Below are 23,072 nucleotides of genomic sequence, written 5' to 3'. Positions count from 1 at the left end.
GCTTTCTCACTCCATCAGATATCCTACATACCTTGTTCCTTACCTCCACAACCATTCACCACCACCACCACCCCAAACCCCACAGCCACCTCAACCACCCCAAAGTTCACCCGTCCCCGTCCCTCTCCCCCCCGGGCATCTCCCGTATCATTTCCTCCTATCCCTATCTCCTCCATCCCACCCTCAACCCTCACTGCCGCCGCCCCAATCCCTGAGCAGCCGGGTGAAAGTCCAGACCCAGTACATCCTCAAGCTCAAACAGCTTCCCCTGTGGCTGTGCTCCCCATTCCCGGCTCTTCGGTGAATCTAAACAAATGCTATTCCTAACAGCTGAAAAGTCTATCCCTCTCCAAAGTGGTGGCGGCTGTGCAGTAGCTTTTCCAATCTACCTGTGATCTCAACAACGGAAACCGGACTTGATCCCGGCCGTAGACACGGGCAAACCACAAATTACCATGCAATATGGCATTCTCCATAGTATCTCGTCATATCATTATCCTTTCTGCGAGGTAAGTTGGTTGCTCATGGTTGCACACACTTTCCCAACCAACACCAAAGGTACACCACAGACAGCAACCAGCAAAAGGAGCAATACCATATCCTGATGAAACAACACCCACCACCACCACCTGCATACCACCCCTCCTTTATTCCCTCTCTCCCATCAAACCAACCCAACCAACCCTTCCAGAACATTTACTCTTGGCCCTGCAGTCCACAGAGTTACCTACCCATCTGCCCATGTTTTTTTGCGCCGTAACATCATCATCTTCGTTCACCACCACCACCACCACCTGCAGCCAGCACTCCATACATCCCACCCCCAAACCCGACCACCCACCTCTGCAGAAGTACCCGTCCGTCCCCGTCCCTGGGGCAACTTAAACACACAAAAAGGTACAAAGATAAATTAATCGCCGACCACTTTGGTCCCCATTCGCTCACAAATCCCACGTTTTTGGTCCCCGAAAAAAAAAAAAAAGAAAAAAAAAACTAACTGTACCTTTCCTAGATGTAACCACGCGAAAGCAACTCACTCACCTAGGTGTATTGCATCTAACGTCTGTTACTCTCCAACCACCAACTGGACGAAAAAGTTGATTGCTCTAGCTTGAGGCTCTCGTAAACATCACTCTTGAGTAATGACTTATACGGTCAATCCGAAGATGACGTTTCAACAACTCTCAATTGCGTTCACAAAACCATGAATTACGTGGTGTGGCTGAAAGCTATCCCATCTTGAGGCATCAAATCCCGAATTTCCTAGGCAGCCACCACCTTTTGACATCGTCAACCAAACGCCAAGAATCTCAAGGAAAAAGCCACAAAATCATAATCTCAATGGGAATGACCGACATGTTGCCCATAGGGCGCGCTCTTGCGTAACTCTTCAAAGATCTCGACTCACAGTGGCTTTGCATGTGGCTTCACAAGGTGGTTCAAAGTTGAGCAAAGTAGCAACAGGCAGCAATCCTCATCTATTCCGCTTCACCGCAAAGTATACTCAAAACAGTCCTCGTAAAAGTCAAGGCGAAAAACCGAAAAAAAATAAAATAAAAAATTCTATTCGTAAACCCATCAATCATGAGAAAAACAGAAACAGAGCAGAGTGTGTAAACCAAAAAGTCATGACTAATTCCCCCGTCCCCCGTTCCCATCCATCCATCCCCATATACCCAAACCAACCTGTGACCTTGGAGAAAAAATAACCATTGAGTTGAATCTAAACAACCGTCCAACCAAAAGGGCCCAGGAAGGGGGTATACCTAAACGTTAAACCATCCGAGAGAAAAAACAAACAAGAAGTGAAGATCAAACAAAACCTGTCCCATATAGAAGCAAACAAATCCCAAAATGATCAAGAAGAATGAAGAACCCTTACAAAACAGGAAACTGACCACCAAAAAGGTCAAAATGTTTCTATCGCCGTGACCAAAAACAGAAAGAAAACCAAGCTGAAAAGAAACCTCCTTGCATGAGCCCTGACCAAAGAGAAGAAAGTGTCTCGCAGTCTCTCCATCGACTGGGGGAAAGTTTACCGTTGAAGAGCATATCATTTCCTCTCCAAGCTCAAACACTGTCTTGCTTCCCCACTTCACCTTCCTATTTGAACCCTGTCAGCTTCTCTTCAACATTCCCATCCTCTGTCAAACTCACCCCTTTTTTAGCCTCTCCATGTGTCTGTCTCTCAACGGTGTTCCGTGCCATCATAGTACCCACCATAAGGCGAATCATAGTACCCAACATCACCCCCTCCGCTGCTTGCCCCGTCCCCGCCCCAGCTGGCACCCCCCCCCATGGTATAGCCCGAGGTCGTCGGGATGCCCATTGATGTCGGTGGGTAAGGGCTCATGCTATGGCTGCTATACATGGCCTGATCCATCACGAGGTCAGACTCCCTTCTGCTCCCGCCACTGTGAGTCCGTTGCCCCGCACTGGCAGCTTCATGCCCACGGGAGAGCATGTAGCCCATGCTGAAGCTGCCCCATGCCAGATCCCCTTCGTCCACCAACTCATCGGCACTGCGGATGCGGTAGCTACTGTCGGCATATTGCTCATTAAGGGCATCGCGTTGGTCGCGCTCCTTTTGCTCACGGGCCTTGTCCCCTGTATCACCATGTAAGTATATGCCAAGAGAGTAACAAAACGGGGTAAGACGTACTGAACTTGCGCTGAGCAATCCTATTTTGAATCCGGCGTCTCATCTCCGGGTCAGTCACGGCACTCCAGTCATCAGACTCCTTTGATCTCGGTGACGAAGACTTCTCCTTCTTGGAGCTGGTGGAACCCGAATACTTGGATGATCGTGAAGACATCTTGGCTTCTTCTGTTTCGGTGTCTGAGCCCGAGTAACTCGTGAGTTTGCTTGACTTGGACCGTTTGCTGCTGCGGCTCTTCTTCGAACTGCTGCTGGGTGCCGGTGTGTAGACGGTGCTGCCTTGAGCCCCGTCCCAGTCTACCAAGGACTCGTCAGGGTAGCTTCCCGTGTAGTCTGGGTCGATGCCCGAGTAATCTGTATCATGAGAGTATTGGTATGGGAACATTCTAAAGACTTGAAAGAAAATAATGAAGAGAAAAAACGAGTCTCACAGGTCAAACGACTGCGCTCAGAATCTCAAGATATTGGCTCAGGATCTTCAAGATGATGCTTCTGGAACGATGCTCGAGCTTGTATCTTCTGTTGCGATTCTGTGGCGTCCAGTCGGGAGATTCAAGATCTCTTATATACCAAGTTCCGTCAAGGATGATGACGATGAAGAGCCCGGTAAGGCTGTCGAGTAGGTGAGTGCCTTGAGGCCTTGATCACAAACGGTCACCAAACTCGGAATAGTAGGCCAGGGTCTCTAGGGCTTAGCGTCGACGTTGAAGGAACGAGCAAGACGATGATGACGGTATTTGCGGCGTCGGCCGTAGTACGAGGACAGCGAATGGAGGTAGGTGTAAGTCGAGGGGTGCAAGAAGGATGACGCGCAAAGGGCCTGCGAAGACCGTATAAGACGGGCAATCCGAAGAGTTTAAACTGTCTTAAACCGGCACCGGTGACCAGGCCAAGAGAGCGGGTTGAAGGTCAGTAGTGGAGCGGGCTGATGATCTGGGTGTGTCTAGAGTCAAACCCTCTCGTCCTACTCCCCCTGGCACCCGTTGTGGGTTCAAGACCAAGACTCATGGCGAACGGGAGGCAGGGATGGGTAGGCGAGTGGATGGGCAAGGGTAAGGGTGGCTGCAAGTGCCAGTCAAGCAGCAGCCGTCGTTTGAGAGAGTCGAGATGCGTGTGGGCACAGGCTACTGGGAGGGGGAGAGGAAGCTTGAGCCAGTGGGCTGGAGTGGAGGGGGGGCGTGTCCGGCGAGACAGACAGAGTGGTGTCTGGTCGTCGGTACCTGGTCAACGGTGAGTGGATGGGACAAGAGGAAAAAGTGACTTTGGTTGTGTTCCGCTCCCCACTCGCCTTCCCCTCCCGTCTTCACCTTGACATGGTACCTTGCCTCAAGGTAGAGCAGAGGGCGGTACGTATCTGAGCTCCCCCCTGACCCATCGGCAGAGTGACGGCACTGCACCCACCCACCAAGACAACCTACCAGATGGTCCCGCTCGAGGCGAACCCAGCCTCATTCCAATGTGTGCTGTCCCTGGAGCGCTCAGACAGCTGATTAGGTAACCAGTCAAGCTGAGCGAAGACGTATTCCGCAGACACAACACTGCCCAGCAACAAGAAACGAGAAATACGATAGATAAATTGACCCGAACACCGGGCAATCGTCTATGCGCTGAATGGGAAATCTGGTGTTTCCACCTCGGCACGGGGGTCAGGTAAGACAAGCATGGGAAACGATGGAAAAAGGAACAAATAGAAAGCAGAGAAGAAGTATTTTTAGGGAATTCCAGACCAATCATTGGCCCTCATGGCAGAGAACAATGAAAGAGTAGGGCATTGAGGGATCTCGCTGCCAGATCAGGGCAAAGCAGAAGCGGGCATTGAGAAGGGCGAGCAAACTCAAGAGGGTCGGCGGTGGGTTGCTGATCAGTGACCAGCATCTGATAATGTGGAGAAAAGACCCCTCAGAACGTCCCGAGGAGGCAGGGTTTGTTGGGCGAGAGAACGAGAGGCAGTTCCTTCCCCCACACATGCATTCGGTCACCAAACCCGGAGAAAGCTCGTTCACGGCAGGGGCAGCCTCCCGGTGAGGCATCCAGGTTCTCTCATGGCAGCCTGGCTAGCATGCGTAAGAAGATGATGACTCTCTCGGCGGAGAAGGAAGAAGAGCCGGTGTGGGTTTTGCTTTTGGTCGCGTGCAGATTCTCAGGAACAAGATGGATCACTCGCAGCTGAGGTGTGCTGTGCTCCTTCTCTTCTGCCGGATGGAAGAGTTGTTGAAAGTGGGAGGACCGTTGCAGATTTGGTAATTGTATCGGTCAGCCAATCACAGGCCCCAAAATGTAGTCAACTTGGCGGGGCTTAGTACAGATAGAGTTTAGTGGGTAACGCAAGGGCAACCCTGGTCGAGGGTTTTTCGCTGCGGGACCTGCAGTGGGGTCCCTGACATCGTTGTTTGAACGACACCACAGTCAGCTCTCTCTCGCTCTCTCTCTGGTTCGCGAGGATTAACCGCATTAAGCATCAACTACATGTCTTGCTCTTTGCCCAGAGACATTTTTCCCCTCCTAGAGGATGGGCATTCTTCCAAAACGGCACGGCATCTTGCGGAAGAAGCCCCATCGCATCTCGGGCCAACCTTCCGACCGATCGATTCGGTGACCCAAGATGATGCATTCTACAATACATCTGGTGAGGTGTTCTTTCCACAGCCTCGTCTAGGAAGGATTCAATAAACTGTGGGGTCTCTCACTCATCAACCATTCTTCGACTGCGACTCTGACTGTTTCGGCAGCTGAGTTTCTGCTGGGGGAACAAGATATGCCTGTGCCGTCGAGTACGACGTCGAAATTATTAACGCAATTGAAGCAACCAGGCTGTGGGATTACCTGGGCGCAAGGCGTGGTGGTATCACAAAGAATGAACCATCCCAGGTCTGCCAACCCCTCGCGGCTCATATATTTTCCATCTGATCGTGGGTGAACCGTTGCCCCTTCCCCCCACCACCGCTTGCTTTTGTGCCACAGAAGATGCATAGATGCGATACCATACCGATGGGGTTCATGAGGAATCTCCTGTCTGCGGGTGGTTGGGGGCTCTTTTTTACCAACGATGAACCATGACACCGTTGAACCAAAAGCACTGTGCAGCAGGCAGACAGATCTCTCTGTTAAGAGATATATCTTGGCAGTAAACTATGTGTAAATCTTTTTGCGGGCGGGAATACGGAGCATCCAGTCAACTTCCAACCCTATACGTGGATCAACATATACCGTCGTGGTGCTTAGCTTCGCTTCAGTTTCGGCAACTTGGCAGTTTGTCACCATGATCATAGAGCCTCTTCTTCTGTCTTGTTGTTCCCTTGCAACCCTATTGCGTCGTTCGGTGTGTACAAGTTACTCCGGGAGAAATATAAGCTTAAACAGTCAAGAACAGCACTGCCACGAACAAGCGAACTTTCAAGGGGACAATGGTCAATCATTGACAGCGTATCTATCTACGGATTGCCGGAGAAACCCCGCCGTGACATCCAAATGATCGCCATCGTGGCCAAGCAGTTGGTGGGTGGGTAGCATAGGATAGGATAGCTCGGGTCTCGCAAAAAAAAAAAAAAAAAGAAGACCAATCTGTTTTATTGAGAGAGATGGAATCATCGACAGATGGTTTCTAAATCCAGAATAAATTCATGCTAGATACATCCGAGGCCGGTTGAATGGGCCCGAGAAAGAAAATAAAAATGAGCCACCGTCCCTCCCGCGAGACACACAAGAGACCCATTGCCGCGACCATGTAGAAACAATGTTTGACTTTCGGGAAGCGGACCGCTCAGGTTGTATCTTTCAGCTGGAAGTCTTTCCCGTCCAATCGAACTTGGCAAACAACTGGTGACAGTGTGGCCGAGACGCCGCCGACGTTGTGATGTTTCCTGAATTAGATCTTTTTGTTTTTTTTGTTTTTGCGTTACAGTGGCCACTTGGAGAGGGTTTCTACGGTTTTTTTAGTCAAGCAGTGTTCAATTTGGATGCGATTTTTGGTCTCTTCTTGAAGCTAATACTATGTCGCGGCAGTCTTCGATCCCACTCATCCCAATGATTGACTCCCAGGTAGGTACCAGTTCCATCCAATATCAATACAGTATCTGCACGGGGGGTTGACACAATGCCATCCCTCCCAGCAGGCGCTACCCTGCCACTCCCCCAGGTGATACGAGAATTGGTGCGTTTTCAATTGGTAGCAACCTACCTCCTTGACACGCCATTGGCCCGCTGGTCTCGTGTGAATGACTTCTCTTCTTCGCTTGGGCTCACGTGGAGGCATGTTTTTTGACCGCTCCTCAATCACCACGCATGGAAATGATTCAGAAGCGAATAACGCTTTACCCGTGATCTGTCAGAGGCACGGGATTTCTGTCTCAACAGACATGTTCGGTCGGGGAAAGAAATAAAAAAGGTGAAACGGAGCAACACTAAACCGATTCAGCTGGAACTTATCTAAATTTATCTACGCGCCAAGGGCTCCCTTGTCTTGTGCACGACACCCCGCACTTACACCATGTTCACAAGCAAGCAAGATGATGAGAATGGCGGCGTTGTGAAGAGGATCTGATTGGATGCTATATTGGAGATAATGATATTGATAGCAGGCCGGATGCTCGACGTAACGTGCCATGAGAAGTTGCTTGCTACCAGCACTTACATGCTGTATACCGTCAATACCGATCTTGAATATGCCCGCCTACCTTCCAAGCACACCAAGACTGAAGAGACCAGAACAGCTGAACCATTGCTCCGTGTCTTGGTCTTCTTCAAACTTCCCGTCTCCCGTCCGAGGAGAACGGGCAGCCGAAGCGGCGTAGCGACAGCCGATAAGTGCCAAGACCTGGGGCGGCGCAGGAGGGTGAATGCAACTTTCAACGGTTGCGGCGGCAGTTTTCCGCAGATGCCCAACAAGCCACCCGAACCAAGGCCGTCCGTTCCCCGATTCACCCGCTCTCTTGCTCCCCGCGTGGAGTTTCTGCTCTTTGGGGCTTAGACTTCTCAACCCCGAGACTTTTGACGATGCTCGATTTTCAGCCGCACATACAAGTTTAGCAGCAAAAGAGTCAACTTTCTCCGAAAGAAGAAAATCCCCGCCGTGTCCCCGCGTCAAAGTCGAGCCTGGGCTGTGCTTTGCGTACAACCTGCTAGTCGACGGCCCGGATGGTGATGTGCTGGACAAATGATGGTCCACCGTTGAGTAGCCTTTAGGGGTGTGTTGATCCGTTCGAATCACGATCCCGCTTCTTCGCAGGCTTGCCCACACCCTCCGAGAACAACAACGCCTGTTTTCAGATCAGGTACCGGTGCATCCACAGCCTCAACAGGCATGGTCCTGGCCCAAGCCTCGAGCGATAGCACCAAACTCGCCGTCTCTGTAGTATTCGCTGTGATGTAACCACTTCATCAACTCGAGATGAATAATAGCTCACTCGGATGGATTGTACCCCGAAGCAAGTTTCTTCCGCATGGTCTGGGTAGCTTAGTAGACACCCTCAAGAGTGATATACCATACCTTTCTGGTCACCGAAAAGCTCTGATCTCATAGGTGTCTTGAAAGTGGGCATCCTGCGGCGAAAGAATTGGCGATGACCGAGGTTCCGTGGATAGACCTAACACCTCCATATGCAGGTATACGGGGGAAAGAAAGTCCATGGCCAGAACAGGTGGTGTTGGCGTTCGCCCCAAGGCCGGTTCGAACAGATTCAAGGTCTCCGTTTGGTCCTCCTCTCGAAGCCCAGAGGAAACAATGCAATCTCCTCGACCGGTTATTCCGTCCTTCCTGATCGGTGCGTGTCGATGTATTGGCATGTCTGGTCGTATCGTAGGGGCAAATCGTTGCCTCGTTGCCGTGTGTGGCACTTTCCATGATCCGACTATGACCTCGCCAAAAACCTCAGTCCATCTTGCTCTCTTTCTCCTGGCCCGTTCTGAAGCTCGATACCACTTTGTGTTGCAGTGACGAGAAGGCGTGCAGATGTATCCGGAAGAGGTTTAGCCCGCGGCGTTCGAAATGATGGCAACCAGATTTCCAACCCAGTTGGTCAAAGTTCCTTCTGGCCGACCAAACTCTCTTCTATACCCCCCCTCTCGTAAGAGGAACCCAATTGATGGTTCATTCATTTGCTTTGCTGATCCAGAGTGAGCGCGAGCGGTTGTGAGATCGGTCGAGGGACTGGGTGCTGCTGCTGCTGCCTGTCTGCTGCTGGCAACCCTCGGGGTTCATCCTTCCCCCCACGACTCAACAAGTTACGTCAGTGTAAATGACTGCCATGGCGAGCAAAAGAAGGTAGCGACGGTGACGATGGTGGACGACGAAGCAAGGTCGGAAAGCGAAGACTGGCCGCGTAAGTGTGCTTGCCGTTGGGGTCGGGTCGAGCCCTTCTCTTATGTAAGGTGCATTTTCTCGTTGCCTGGTGTTGGCGTAAGTCGCAGGTCGCAAAAGCTCTGCTCAGCCCTGCTGGTGCGGCCGCTAGGATTTAAGTGTTCTCATCCCCCTCATGGATGTTCTACCAGTCATTTCGTGTTCGGCCTCATCACGGCGTCTTTTTTTGATTCTGAAGCCTGGAAGACTGGTGAATTGGGCGTGTTTTTGGACCTAAGGTTGCAGTGTGGTTCCTGTTTGAGTTAATTGGGGTCCCAAGGCCCCTCCATGACCCATTAGTAAAGGCTGACAATGCAGTGGAAAGTCGGACACCGACCACCAAGCATTCGCGTCCCCCGTGGTTCGAATGCGGAAGGTGCTGTCGAAAGCTCTTTTGCCAAAATGCTGGAATGGAAGATCGCACTCCTGTTCCCATATCCTGTTGCATTCACAACCCTTACCCAGATTGCGATACTCGTACTCGTTCCCATCATCAGTCACCAGCTGCTAGACCAATATATCAAGCTCCGTCAGGATCCGAGTTGACGGTGGAGATATCCTACAGAGACAGGCCGCTGGCGGTTGGGTATAGAATGTCCAATTCTATTAATGTACAAGTTTTACAATTGTGACGAGATCATCTCTCAGGCTACCCGTCCAGATGCGCCATCAAGAGAGCGATACTCTTAATAGAGACCCTGAGCCTCTCTCCGGGCCTTCCGCTCGGCAACACCCCGCTTGAAGCGGACCTCGGCCCGTCTTCTCTCACCGCCATCCACCTTGTGTCCTCTCTTGTCTTCCCACATGCCCTCCGTCACCTTGAGCACAGCTGCCCTACCGCCCTTCAGTGGTAGAACATATGGACCTGTGATCTTGTCGACACCCCTGACTTTGAAACCCTTCGCCCTGACCTGTTGGCTGAGCGGGAGATCTTCCACCTCCTTGCCTTCAGGCACGTTGACCACATATCGTAACCTCAACTCTGGGCTCTTGACCTTCTCCACCAGCTTCAAAATAGCTTTGCCGCCCTTGACATACTTCAAGTCACCACCAATGCCGTACTCTCCCCTCGCAAACTTGTCCCGCCACCTTAGCAGATACCGCCGTGAGCGTGGTGGTTCCACACCGAGCTCCCTCAGTTGTTCAGAACTTAAGCTGAAAAGTGAATCCCATGAGGGAAATTTGGAGGCGTGTGATTTAAGATCGCGGCCGATTAGGGTGAGGAAGGTCTGGACATTGGGGACGAATGGTGTAGGATTCGGGATCCATGTCTTGGGTTTTGGGACAGGTGATGGGGCGGCTTCGGCGGATTGTGAGGATGTCGTCGCAGAGAAGGCTCTAAGTCCGTGGACAGCGGTCGAAACACCAACCGGGGCAGCGGCGGCAGGTCGGAGCAGGAGCCCGAAGGCAGAATGGAGTCGTAGCGAATTCATGTGCGCTGTTGAGAGAATTAGGAGGCCGGACTGGTTGGTTCATAGTACCAGGGAGGTGCTGTGGCGGCGGGGGAACTAACCTATGGAACAACTCCTCCTGACATTCGGTTCTAGTAGGTGGTCTCGCCCGGTCGAGATAGCCTCAAGGGTCCTTTGGCGGCAGTCAATCGCTTCCTCTCGTCGGTCGAATGCGCTCCATGGAGTCGAAAGTTTTTCCGTTCAACTGCCATGCAAGGTCCCAGCGCACAGACCACAGTCTGATCTTGGCAGGCGGCACTGGCTGGAGGGGTCAAAGCATGAGCCAATCACCGAGCTCCAATCTCAACTTATGGTGGGGTCTTCCACTTGCAAGGCTGCAATTCAACCACTGGGACTGATATGGCACTTATAAGCTACCGCCCCCCCTCGACCTGCCTGGCTCTCCTCGTTTGACCCAACACTCCTCCAGATCCTGCATGAACCTTTCATCCCAGCGACCTGGCCAGTCCACGATTCGATCCTTTCAGCCATCACATCGTGAAAGCTGCTCCAGCCAGCTATATGTCCATCCCAGCTAGAAGGCGACATCAGCTTGGTAATCGGTTTTATATCACCCTTGACCTTTTGCTCTCGCATAGGCAACCAACGTCGCTCACATACCTGGACATATTCTCGAGACTACCCAGTCGGCCACAAACAGTTGTCTACACGTGAGCTTGACAATACACCGTTTTATACTCCTCATGTTACTAACCTGCCGTAGATCTGATATTCCATGGAAATTTACCAGGTGGCAGCAACCTTTTCATTGAAAGCTGCCCCCTCCTTATGTAGGGGTGGGCAGTAACTTATCTCTCGTCACTCATCTTGGAAGAATGCCCCCCAAGGCCAGCCGAAGGGCGCAAAGCTTGGCTGCGAGAAGGTCAAGGAAATCATCCCCCGCGGAAGATGCTGCCAACGAAGGCGAAAATGTTACAGCGTTTCTGACGCAGCTTCGGTCCGCCCCTATGTCGGTCCCCAAGGATCAGCAGGGCTCAGAACATCCTGCAAAACGGGCCAAGACATCACGCCATGGTGTGATAACAGTAGCACGGGAATCTCTGTCGCTTCTCATTACCGACGCACCAGATTTCGACTACAATGGACTGAGCACATCCCGAGATGTCAGCAATATCATCGCCTTGCAGGTCTTCACTGCCCAATCGGCTCAGATATTCGTCCCTTCGTCCGATTTTCAACTGATAATTGGACCTCGGACAAAATCCCGAAACTCAAACTTTCATCTCTCGTTCCGGCTACAAGGCGATGAAATATCCCCAACCTTGAGAGCAGCGTTGGAGGTGGCTCATACTCAAGGTGTCGATCCCGGCGATGAAGGATGTCTGTGGACCGCTGTGGCCATGTCCATCCAGCAGAGCGGTCCAGCCCTCCGTCTTGAGGTCTCAATTGAGGTCAGATGGAATGAACAAGTTACAGTTTGGAGCAGCAAAAGGGCTGCCACATCGCCACAGGAGACGCTTCGAAATATCGTGTTTTCGACATGGTACCCGGAGCTGGCCCTGCCCAAGGATAAATTATCCTCGCTCTCATGGTCGCCTCAAGACTTTTACGAGGCTGCATGTGTCCCAGACAAGCAAAGCTTCGATGCAGAGGTCTCAAAAATGGAGGTCCCACGGTTAGAGGCAAAACTGTACCCATTCCAGCAGAGAGCCGTCCAGTGGTTGCTAAAGCGGGAGGGTGTACGGTGGTCTCAAGATGCACACAACGGCGTGGGCGGTGTCGTGCCAAATCCGCCGTCAGATTCGACCGAGTTACCAATTTCTTGGTCGAAGGCTCATGATGTTGATGGCAACACGATCTATTTGAGCCCGCTGATCGGTGCGGTCACAACAGATACCGGTTTATTTGAGGCTCTGGAGGGCCCCCCGGGCGGGATTCTCGCTGAAGAAATGGGTCTCGGGAAGACGCTGGAAGTCATCAGCCTGATGCTTTTGCATCCTCGCCCGGAAACCAATGTCATGGTCTACGACCACTTTCTAGGAAGGGAGCTACTTGCATCATCGGCAACACTGATCGTCACGCCTACTACGCTGCTTGATCAGTGGCTTTCGGAGATTCAACGTCACGCACCATCTCTCAACGTACTGTTCTATCCTGGAATCAGAAAAGCATCCAAAGAAGGCCAAGAACTCTCAGCAGAGTACCTTGCTCAGCAGGATGTTGTAGTCACAACGTACGAGGTGCTAAGGACTGAAATATGGGCAGCTTCTGACGAGCCTGTGCGATCGATGCGGAACGCGAAACAATATGAATCGGTCAAGTCCCCTCTTGTACAGGTCTCTTGGTGGCGAGTGTGCATCGACGAGGCCCAGATGGTGGAAAACTGGAGTACCAACGCAGCGCAACTGGCTCGTCGAATTCCAAGGATTAATGCTTGGGGGGTAACTGGTACGCCAGTGAAGGACGATATCCAGAAGGATCTCCGTGGTCTTCTTCTGTTCCTCCGTTACGACCTCTTTGCAGTCCCTGGCAAGGTATGGAATCTTCTCTCAAGGCGAGACAAGCAGTCATTCCGAGAGCTATTTCGACTTCTATCCATGCGCCACACAAAATCCATGGTCAAGAGCGAGATCAAGATCCCGCCTCAGAAGCGCTATGTCATCACGATGCCTTTTACTGCTGTCGAGGAACAGCATTATCAGAGTCTTTTCGAGGAACTGACGGCTAGTTGCGGTCTTGATAGGCAAGGCAACCCGCTGAGTGATGATTGGGACCCTGAAGATCCCGCTGTCCAGAGTGCTATGCGTGTGGCTCTCGATCGACTTCGTCAGACAGCTTTGCATCCCGAGGTGGGGAGTCGGAATCGTCGAGCGTTGGGCCAAAAGTCTGCGCCTATGCGGACGGTCATGGAGGTTCTGGAAGCCATGCTGGAACAGAGTGAGGCAGCCATGAGGACCGACCAACGTAACCTGCTCCAGTGGCAGCTCGCACGTGGACAAATCCTAGCATGTCAGAAGCGGGTGAGAGATGCGTTGGCTTTGTGGAAGGAGGTGCTCAATAAGGCCAATGGCTGGGTTGCAGAATGTCATCAACAGTTTCGACAAGCTCAGGAGGAGGCACGAAAAGCACGAAAGCCTCGCAACCCGACATCAGAGAGTGATGACGATGAAGAGACTGATGAGGGGGAGCGTGAGGAGTTTTGGTCTGCTCAGGTCGGTGAGGCTCGACGCAGGTTGCGTTCTGCTTTAGAGGTACAGCATGCTGCTGTGTTCTTCTGTGGAAATGCATACTTTACGATCAAGACAGATGAGACGTCGACTGTGAAGGACTCGGATGAGTTCAAAGAGCTGGAGAAGCTCGAGGTGGAAAGCTATGACCGCGCCAAAGAGATCAGAAAGGAGATTCTTCAAGAGGTGTGTCATCACAATTCTGCTTCTTCCGGAAAAAGTGGGATCTGACTAACACAACCTTCAGAGCCACAAGAAGGCTACCAAGCTAATGGAGCACTTGGCTCATCGGGCTGCGGAGCAAAATTTTGCCGAGATCCCTGAATTCAAGCCTCCCAGTCAATCGGGACTCGAGACGAGCAGAATCGTCGATGCCTTGACAGACATCGGCGGGGCTTTGGACGAACAAGCAAACCAGATAGATGAATGGCGAGAGCACGTTATTCAGCTTCTTCTCAAACCGCTGGTCGACGAAGATAACGACGAGGTCACTGGTGAAGAGTACGAGCAATCGACCAAGCTCCAAGACGAGATTCTTGTCTATCTTCAAGTCCTCCGCACCGCTCTTGCTGACCGGTCAGCCGCGGTAACTGGACAGAAGAACTTTTTGGTGGAACATGAGACCAAAGTTGCTGCTCGGATGGCGGCTGAGGGAGACGGACCTTTTCCCGAAAAGCTCCTCCAGCTTCTTGCTGAGAGCCAGGCTATCAAGCCTCCTTTTGTTGAGGGGCAGGCACTCAGTTCATTGAGAGGGGTGGTATCAGAGCTGCGAGGTTTGACTCTGAAGCTGAGACAAGACACGGCTTCAGGAAGTGCAAGGGCTGCTGCCGAGCTTGAGATTGCCGATGCACTGCTCAAGTCGACAACTAGTCACCAGAATGACCAGGCGAAGGCTGTTGCGTCCATGGAGAAGGAGACAGAAAAGTGCATGGATACGCTCAATGCTCGGTTGGCCTTTTATCGTCAGCTTCAAGAGGTTTCCGATATGGTCGGTGATTATGAGGGCTCTAGAGAGGAGGGACCTCTTCAGACGGCGCTTCGGACGGCGGACAAGCAAGTGCAGACTTTGCAGGGGAAGCTTGCAGCTGCTGAAGCCAAGCACAGATACTGTAAGTCCCTTCATCATGACAATATGTCGAATATCTAGCTAACACTGTTCGTAGTGATCCACCTGAAAGACACCGAATCAGGCTCCGAAGAGTCCAAGACGTGCATCATCTGTCAGTCTACCTTCTCGATCGGAGTTTTGACGGTATGCGGCCACCAATTCTGCAAAGAATGCATAACTCTCTGGTGGAAAGCCCACAGAAAGTGCCCCGTCTGCAAGAGGCAGCTCAACTCCAACAACCTCCACGACATAAGTCTCAAACCTCAGGAACTCAAACTCCATCCTGAGTCAACAACAGCAGCTCCTGCTCCTTCGTCCAGTCCCAACGATCAGCCCTCATCCTCCTCCTCCCCCACCAGTCCACCCCAACCCACAACAACAATCTACAGCACCTTCAACCCAGAAAAGCTTTCCCAAATCAAATCCATCGACCTCCCTTCCTCCGGGCCCTCGTACACAACCAAAGTCGACACCCTCCTCCGCCATCTCCTCTGGCTCCGGAGTTCGGACCCCGGAGCGAAATCAATCATCTTTTCCCAATACAAGGAATTCCTCGAAGTCCTCGCTCTTGCTTTCAAGAGGTATCACATAGGGTACACCTCTTTCGACAAACCCAACGGCACCACCTCCTTCAAATCCGACCCTTCCGTTGAAGTCTTTTTATTATCCGCGCGAGCACACTCTTCAGGGTTGAATCTAGTCAACGCAAGCCATGTTTTCATCTGTGAACCAATGCTCAACACTGCGCTTGAACTGCAGGCGATAGCAAGGGTGGACAGGATCGGGCAGGAGCAGGAGACGACGGTGTGGTTGTATCTGGTGGAGGGGACGGTCGAGGAGGGGATATATGATTTGAGTGTGAGGAAGAGGTTGGAGCATATTGGGGGTGGGGGGGGACAACAGCAGCAGGATGATGATAATGGCAAGGGCAAAGGGAAAGGAAAGAGGGCTGGGACAGTGGTGGCGGTGGTGGATTTGGAAGAGGCGGATAGGTTGGAGATGCAGCAGGCTAAGCTGGGGAGGCTGATGGGGAGGGACGGGGTTATTGCGGGGGAGGTGGTGCAGGGGGAGGATTTGTGGAGCTGTTTGTTTGGGCATTTGAAGAGGGGGCAGCAGCAGGGGACTGATAGACAGTTGGTGGAGGATCCGGTGACGAGGGGGTTTTTGGCTGCCGAGGCGGCGGAGGGGAGGATGGTTATTAGGAGCGGCGAGGGGAGGGCGTAAGTAAGCGGTAAAAGACAAGCGTGATGTTTATGATTGATGAGTACGAGGAACGTTTCTCCACGGCAATATATGGGTTCATAGCCTTCGAAAATAAAACGAAGGGATAACTTCCGGCCACACCAAGCGTTTGTTCTGAAGAAGCGCTCTTGGCTATGCAATTTACCGACAGACACGACCAGACAAAAAACCAGAATCGTATCTACATCTACCATATCCAGCCCCCGCTCTTCTCCCAAAACAGACCAGACCAGAGAACCCCAACTAAAACTCCCTTCCAAGCATAGCTAAAACCCAGAAAATTAGAAGTTACCGGCCAACCCCCTCTCCCTCGTCACCGGCCTGCTACTGTGATCCGTCAACCCCATCACCGGCCCACCGCCCACTGCATTCCCATACCCCTGAATGGGCAAATGACTCCCGCTACTCTCCCCCCCGCCCTCCTCCATCTCGCTCGCCCCGACATACCTCATGTCCCCCGTCCCATTCCCATACCCATTCCCATTCACTACCTGCCCCCCATTCCCCTCAAAACCCATCCCTTTTTCTCTTGGGTTGTGCAAATTCAAGTTTGGCTGCGTCTTGATCGCAGGCCAGAGATCAACCACAAAGCTAAACACGTACGCCGAAAAGATAAAAGCAATAACCCACTCCAACACCGCGCCAGCGTTGTAGTGCTGGGTGAATGTGCATGACACAAAAGCGATCGCTAGCAAGATTTCCAGAATGACAAATGTTAGTTTGATCCAGAAGGATGTGGAGAGTTGGTGGTGGTGTTTATAGTCTATCACATCACACAAGGTCAGTAACCTGAAAGTGGGGGGAAAGGAAGGGGCAAAGAAAGGGGAGGAGGGGGGCGTACGTTGACCTAACCGTTGATACTCCCAACAAATAAAAATCGCCGACAGCACATACCCCCCAATAAACAGCAGCAAAAAAATATTGTGCAGCTTCGGGTACCTCGCCGTGTCGAACACCGAGAGCAAAATCAACCCGACAGTTCCAATGATTGCGAACCCGATGGTGAGAAAGGCGAGGACTGTCTCCGTCCGGGTTTGGTTGGGGACCAACCGGCCTTTGTGGCGGAGGTAGTAATCTGCCGCGAAGGAGATGTCGAGGAAAACAGTGGTGAGGACGCAGCCGGTGATGAAGAGGGGCTTTAGTGTTGAGGCGCCGACGTCGGAGATGTAGGCTATTTGTTGGGAGGCTGCCATGGAGGGGTAGTGCGCTCGGGAGACGGGGGGGACGAGCCAGTGGATGAGGAGGGCGAGGAGGGTGGCTAGCCAGATGAGGCCTGCGAGGATGGGGTAGAGGTAGTAGGAGAGGTAGGGGAGGTGGCGCATTTTGGGCGGTTGTGAGTGGTGAGTGGTTTAGTGCTATGAGACAGTGGTAGTGTGTGTGTGTGTGTGTTGTTTGTTTGATATGTGGTGCCTCCAAGTGCTGGTTGGTGTTGACGACCTCGCCTCAACAACAAACAAGGGTGACACTCTGAATAGTGAGTGGGAAAAAAAGTTGGGATGAAAAATCAAGAGGTGGGATCCAAGACGATTCAATACGGGACCAGAGAGAAAAGCAAAAAAAAAACCCGAGGAGACACAACGCGGCTATGGGGGTATCATCGTCTTCTTAGCTGTATTATAAGCCGTGTTCCCATCATCGGCATTGCTTGCTTGCGTGTTCAAAACAGGCCGGAGTTAAGGGTCAGACAAGAGAGAGACGTGCAGCCAGCCTGTGTTTTCTTCTATCTCTCGAAACCTCTTCTGTCGGGAACACGGGAAGCTGCAAGTCCGAACTGGCTATCAAAGTGGTGGTGCAACAGGGACATGAGTTTGACAGGAGCATGACCAGATGGTTCGTTGCCGGTTTGCGTGACGTCAGGAAGGGCCATGCTGGTGAGGTGACGCAGTGACTCCAGCGGCGCTGCAGTGTGGACCCTTCCAACGGGCAGGGTGTGGGGGGGGGGAGGGAGGGGGCTCTGCCGATTTATAGTGGGCTTGGCGGATCGAAAGATACAGCAGACCCCTGTCAACGCTTTGTCACCCGTCTTTCACCGCCCTAATGGAATCAAAACCTTCCCCACACACGGACGGCCACTGCAAGGCTGAACTCCAGGTTGACTTTCCAGATTGACTTTCCAACAACCCACGATACATACTGACCACAACCTCACCTCACCACCGCCACCGCGACCATGGCCGTCTCCCCCCTAGTCTACCCCCCCCAACCATCCCTCAGCTCCCCTCACAAACGCCAACCCCCCTCCTCTCAACAAACCTCCAGCAATGGCACCCCAAGCGGTGCTCCCCTCTCAGCAGCCAAACCAATCCTCCCCCTCCCCCGACAAGACCCCTCCTCCTCCACCACCCCCCCTCCCTCCCTCACCCTCGACCCAATCGAACAAATGAACGAGCTCGAAAAGCGCAAATACGTCAAAGGCCGCAAACTAGGCGAAGGCACCTACGCCAACGTCTACTTGGGGCACTCCCGCTCCGACCCAACCTCCCTCGTCGCCATCAAAAAGATAAAAGTCCAAGCCCAATACAACGACGGCCTCGCCCCCGACGCCGTCCGAGAGCTCAAACACCTCCAAGAACTCCGCGGCCACCCAAACATCATCCAGCTCTACTCCGTCTTCTCCTCCAAAGACCAAAACTTGAATCTAGTACTCGAGTACCTCCCCCTCGGGGACCTGGAAATGCTCATCAAGGACGTCGACAGGGTCCGGTACGGCGCGGGGGATATAAAAGCCTGGATGGGCATGCTCACGAGGGCGGTCTGGTTCTGCCACGAGAATTACGTCTTGCACAGGGATATCAAACCAAACAATTTACTCATCGCCGCTGATGGGGAGGTCAAGCTCGCTGATTTCGGTCTGGCGAGGGGGTTCTCCGATCCGGGGTGGAGGATGACGGCCACGGTCATCACCCGCTGGTACCGCCCTCCTGAGCTCCTCTTTGGCGCAAGGCACTACTCGGGCGCGGTGGATATATGGTCTGTGGGCATGGTGTTCGCCGAGCTGATCATTCGAACCGCGTATCTCCCGGGCAACACAGAGGTGGAACAGATCGCGCTGATCTGCAAGCAGATTGGGACGCCGACGGAAGATAACTGGCCGGGCGTGACGCAGTTGAGCCAGTATACCGTCCCCAGCGAGGTGACGCCTGTGTGGGGAAAAGAGGCGTACATGGGACGGTTCGGGGCGGTGGGGTCGGAGGGGGTGGATTTGTTGGTCAAGACGTTGGCGTTGGATCCGAAGAAGAGGATCACGGCCAGGGAGATGCTGGAGCACAGGTGGTGGAGGACGGAGCCGAAGCCGACGAGAAAGGAAGATTTGCCGAGGAAGAGCGGGGGGGGGGAAGAAAAGATGGGGGCAGATTTGAAGAGGAGGAATGGGGTTTTGGAGGGGGAGGATAGGGGGAGCAAAGTGGCGAGGAAGCTGGATTTTGGGGCTATGAAATAAGGAGACAGGATGAATACGGAAATATCGCATTGGTCGGCGTTTGGCACATTTGGGAAAGGGCCTCAAGAGGGAAGCACAGCACAGGGTATATGAATGGTCGTATAAACGAAACAAAAGTGAACTACAAGACAGAATGACCGCGCATTCTGTTATTGCTAGGACACCGTTGCCCAACATTACAAACTTGACGCTATTCCCCAAACCAGTGACAAAGTTGCTTACTTCCAGCCACAACACCATTATTAAGACGCCACCCGTACCCGTATTTCACCCCCTCCTCCAGAACCACCCCATCAACCACCCCATCATCGTCTCAGTCGTCTCCTACTCCGACAAATTCTCTGAAAACCTCGACTCCCTCCTCCCTAACGGACTCGACCTCCCATTGCTCCCCGCACCAGGAACCCCCAACCTCCCACCCAGCGTCCTCGGCGGCGTCAGCGGACTCCCCAGCTGACTCCTAGCCTCGACAAACTTATCCACCGTATGCCCGTCATCACTACTACTCAAACTGCTCACCGTCCTCTCCGAGACATCCGAGACAGGCACGCTAACTTGCGATATCGTCCTCGCTGGCGTAACCGGACGGACAATCGCAGGTGGAGGAGGGTTCAGGCCACTTGCCTCCCCGGGCTCGTCGTGGGGTTGTGGTCTGCCTGCCATCGCGACTTCGTGCAGGGAGGAGCTAGTTCCAAGGTTGTCTGCTCCCGAGGTGGAAGGGCGGTTAATCGCTGCCTGGGGTTGGGAGCCGGCTACGGATGGGGAGCTGGAGTTGTTGTGTGCCAAGCGAGCAAGGGCTGCTCCGCCTATGAAGGCCCCTTTTTTAGCTGTGCTTGGGTCGTTGGGGCCTTCTGCTGCGCTGGAGGATTTGGCGCGAGGACGGGGGAGCCGGGATAGAAGCCAGGTGCGGACTTTGCCGTGGGATTCTCCTTCTGATTTGGGGGATTTTTCAGGTGAGGAGGGTGTTTCTTTGGTGATCTTTTTCCGGCGGGGGAAGCTGATGGAGAGGGCGTGCCGGTGCGCGGTGGTGGGTTGCTTGTCCTCTGTCTCCGGTGATGGCTCGGCGACAGGCTCGACGGCTGTCTCTTCGGTGTCAACTGCTGGTGGGGGGCCAATCACCTCCTTCTCCTTCCGTTTACCCTCCATCGCCGCCAGCTTATGCTCCTGTTTGATGGCTTTGATTTCCTCCTTGCGTCTCTTGTTTTCTTCCTTGAGCTCAGCTTTGCGAGCCTTTTCGTCTTCCTTCTGTTGGTCTTGAAAATGTTAGCAGCTGAGACGACACTGGAAGAGAGGAGTAACATACCTTTGAGTTTCTTATGAATATCTTGTACCTCTTTCTCTCTCAGCCTTTCCCTCTCAGCCTCTTCCCGCCGTCTCTCTTCTTCCAGACGCTCGTCCTCTAATCTCGCCTGTTCACGTTCAGCCCTCTCGTTAATTTCGTCCAGCAAAGGTTGAACCTTTCTGGCGGCAATCGCGTCCACCTCAGACTGGTCCATAAACTTTCCACCACCGATATCAATCTTTCCAGAGTGATACGAAGCATTGTTCTCGTCAAACCTCGTCTGAGCAGCTATCAAGGCTTTGCGTTCCCAGTCACCCATGGGCTTCGCCTTGATTCCGCCCTTTTCTGCCAGCACCTTCTCGTCCATGTCGTGAAGTTGAGCCCGTACGTTGCGTTGAGCAGCGGCAAGTAAAGCTTGCCGGTCCTTGGCTCGTTTCTCTTCATCGACCTCGGACAGCTTGCTATTCAGCATCGACATTTGCTTCCGGATGTGCTGGGAACGTCGTTGGTCCTCAAGGAGATCTCCGTCACTAGAGGAGCGTTTCCTAGTGAGCCTCCCTCTGATCGTTCCGAACTTGGTGCGGCTTGGCCCTCCTGGTGTTCCATAATATTCCGACATGTCCCGATTCTTCTGATGCTCCTCCTGCAGTTTAGCAAGGCGTTCCTGCGCCAATCGATATGCTGCCTCCTGCAGGTTATTATGCATGACGGGAGGTTCTTCATCGGCATCTAGCGGGCGATTTGGATCGTGTCGGGGGAATGATGAGGATCGGGCATGTGCTTTCGTGCTCTCCTCTGTCCGACGTTGCTGTTGGTTATACATTCTCTTGGCCATGGCCACTGCTGAAGCATGAAGCACATCGGCTCTCTGCTTTTCCTCCACTTCAAGCCTGACGGGTGGGTTCGAAGTAAACATCCTCCTGTCCATGGTGGTGAATGGAACGGCTCCTCCCGTTTCGGATAGCGTTGGTCGGTGTGCTATTGTGGCAGCGCTCAGGGCATTCGAAGCGGAGTTCGCTTGGTCAGGATATGTCTCTTGTACCACAGGTTGAGGAGTCGACTTTGCTCGTGGTCTCAAACCTGCCATGGCCCCCTTGGCAGCGCGCAGAGAGTTCTGCCTCCCAAGAGTAGCTGGTTCCGGGGTCGTCCCAGCTGCATTTGATACAGTGATGGTTGGCGGCAGCGGCGGTTTGTTAGCACTAAAAGCCAGGTTTGCCGCTGACGACACCCACTGCGATGGCGGTGATGATGGTGCTCTCGGTTGCCGTTGTGCTGAACTAGCAGCCACAGCGGCTTGAGATCCGGCGGTGCCAACGGGCTGGTTCTCACGGCCGACTGGTGATGTCTTGTTGCCGGCAGCCAAGAGCGCGGCGGTTGAGGCGGATGTACTGGTGATGTTGGAGTTGGGCTTCCAGACTTCTGTCGGTTTTCTGTTTGCCCAGCCTAGTGTGGCAGCAGCACTAGCAGCAGCGCTCCCCTCGGTCAGTCCAGCAGATGGGTAGCCGGGAAGGTCTTCGGCGTTTGCATATCTCAGGCGGCCCGTATTATCTGCAGAGTTGTAAGTTTGACGTAAACAATGGGGCAAGTCAGAGGAAGGAACCTCCGCAAGGAACTTACTCGGAGCTATGGGACGAGGTGCGACCCCGTGTGTGGTTAGTGACGCCGACACCATTGCGCTATGTATGTTGTGAATGTTTAGGTATGAAAGTTGCGCAATTGATTGAGATTCGTGAGTGGAAACACGAAGTTGCACAAGAAAAGCCCAAAGTCCCAGTTCAGGCAGATGGCGGAGATGATTTGCGACTTTACGTAGGCAGTGAGTTGTGCTGTAGACAAAATTCAATATTCCAGGCACAACAAAAGATGCAGGTGATTGGTGAGATGGGGTAGCCAGCTCGGTGGTGAGAATAGGTAGGCAATAGATTGATAGACAGCCTGGTCGGATAGGTCGGTCTCAGCGTTTGTATTGGATTGTCTGATGAGCGCAATCATAAGGGCCGGCAGAGTTGGTCTGATGTTGGGCAAAAGGAAATGGAGCTGGACCCAGTTCTAGGCTATGAGGGCTTTGTGTTCCAAGAGATAAGACGGCGTTCATCTCCAGACTGTTGGCCGTTCGGCAGCTTACTGGACAAAGCATCGTCATCTAGCCTGGCCGACGTCATCGCCCTCATCAGCAGCTCGCCCTCTCACACCGTCGACAGCTGCAGTGCAACCCTGCAGCTGACCCGCTGCGAGTGCCAAAAGCAGCTGAGTTCAGGTGGCTTGGGATCCCCGCCCAGCGCCGCCACAGCAACCATCAGCTGCTGCACAGGCCATGGGTGGCTTGGCATTGAGAAAGCCACACATCGTTGAAATACCTGTAGGTCCCC

The 23,072-nt window shown here is 53.0% G+C and overlaps 6 protein-coding genes across 6 annotated transcripts; 2 read left to right on the top strand and 4 right to left on the bottom strand.

The window, feature by feature from the left end:
• Positions 1-1,603: 1,603 nt before the first annotated feature.
• QC762_205977 (uncharacterized protein) lies at positions 1,604-4,858 on the bottom strand. Its single transcript, XM_062887495.1, has 4 exons — positions 4,078-4,858; positions 2,663-3,013; positions 2,158-2,607; positions 1,604-2,103 (listed from the first exon to the last, which is right to left on the bottom strand). The coding sequence occupies exons 1-3, from the start codon at positions 4,391-4,393 to the stop codon at positions 2,189-2,191; spliced, it is 1,086 nt and encodes a 361-aa protein (XP_062745609.1). The 5' UTR covers positions 4,394-4,858; the 3' UTR covers positions 1,604-2,103; positions 2,158-2,188.
• A 4,821-nt stretch (positions 4,859-9,679) lies between these two features.
• Positions 9,680-10,426, bottom strand: FYV4 (telomere length regulation protein; the record flags this gene model as incomplete). Its single annotated transcript, XM_062887494.1, has 1 exon — positions 9,680-10,426. One exon carries the CDS (start codon positions 10,424-10,426, stop codon positions 9,680-9,682), a length of 747 nt encoding a protein of 248 aa, XP_062745608.1.
• A 69-nt stretch (positions 10,427-10,495) lies between these two features.
• QC762_205960 (uncharacterized protein) lies at positions 10,496-15,964 on the top strand (the record flags this gene model as incomplete). Its single annotated transcript, XM_062887493.1, has 5 exons — positions 10,496-10,757; positions 10,819-11,115; positions 11,169-13,818; positions 13,880-14,741; positions 14,796-15,964. Exons 3-5 carry the CDS (start codon positions 11,281-11,283, stop codon positions 15,962-15,964), a joined length of 4,569 nt encoding a protein of 1,522 aa, XP_062745607.1. The 5' UTR covers positions 10,496-10,757; positions 10,819-11,115; positions 11,169-11,280.
• Positions 15,965-16,007: 43 nt separating this feature from the next.
• On the bottom strand, positions 16,008-17,304 carry QC762_205950 (uncharacterized protein; the record flags this gene model as incomplete). Its single annotated transcript, XM_062887492.1, has 2 exons — positions 16,008-16,745; positions 16,824-17,304. The coding sequence occupies 2 exons, from the start codon at positions 17,302-17,304 to the stop codon at positions 16,264-16,266; spliced, it is 963 nt and encodes a 320-aa protein (XP_062745606.1). The 3' UTR covers positions 16,008-16,263.
• Positions 17,305-18,152: 848 nt separating this feature from the next.
• Positions 18,153-19,421, top strand: KIN28 (TFIIH complex serine/threonine-protein kinase subunit kin28; the record flags this gene model as incomplete). Its single annotated transcript, XM_062887491.1, has 1 exon — positions 18,153-19,421. The coding sequence occupies one exon, from the start codon at positions 18,153-18,155 to the stop codon at positions 19,419-19,421; it is 1,269 nt and encodes a 422-aa protein (XP_062745605.1).
• Positions 19,422-19,745: 324 nt separating this feature from the next.
• On the bottom strand, positions 19,746-23,008 carry EIS1 (Eisosome assembly protein; the record flags this gene model as incomplete). The annotated part of the gene is made up of 3 exons (XM_062887490.1): positions 22,321-23,008; positions 20,725-22,251; positions 19,746-20,674 (listed from the first exon to the last, which is right to left on the bottom strand). Exons 1-3 carry the CDS (start codon positions 22,373-22,375, stop codon positions 19,746-19,748), a joined length of 2,511 nt encoding a protein of 836 aa, XP_062745604.1. The 5' UTR covers positions 22,376-23,008.
• Between the last annotated feature and the right edge of the window lie 64 nt (positions 23,009-23,072).

The sequence above is a fragment of the Podospora pseudocomata genome, assembly GCF_035222375.1.
Source record: "Podospora pseudocomata strain CBS 415.72m chromosome 2 map unlocalized CBS415.72m_2.2, whole genome shotgun sequence".
Classification (NCBI taxonomy): domain Eukaryota; kingdom Fungi; phylum Ascomycota; class Sordariomycetes; order Sordariales; family Podosporaceae; genus Podospora; species Podospora pseudocomata.
The sequence above is the reverse complement of the archived record's forward strand: the minus strand, read 5'-3'. Positions and strand labels throughout refer to the sequence as shown.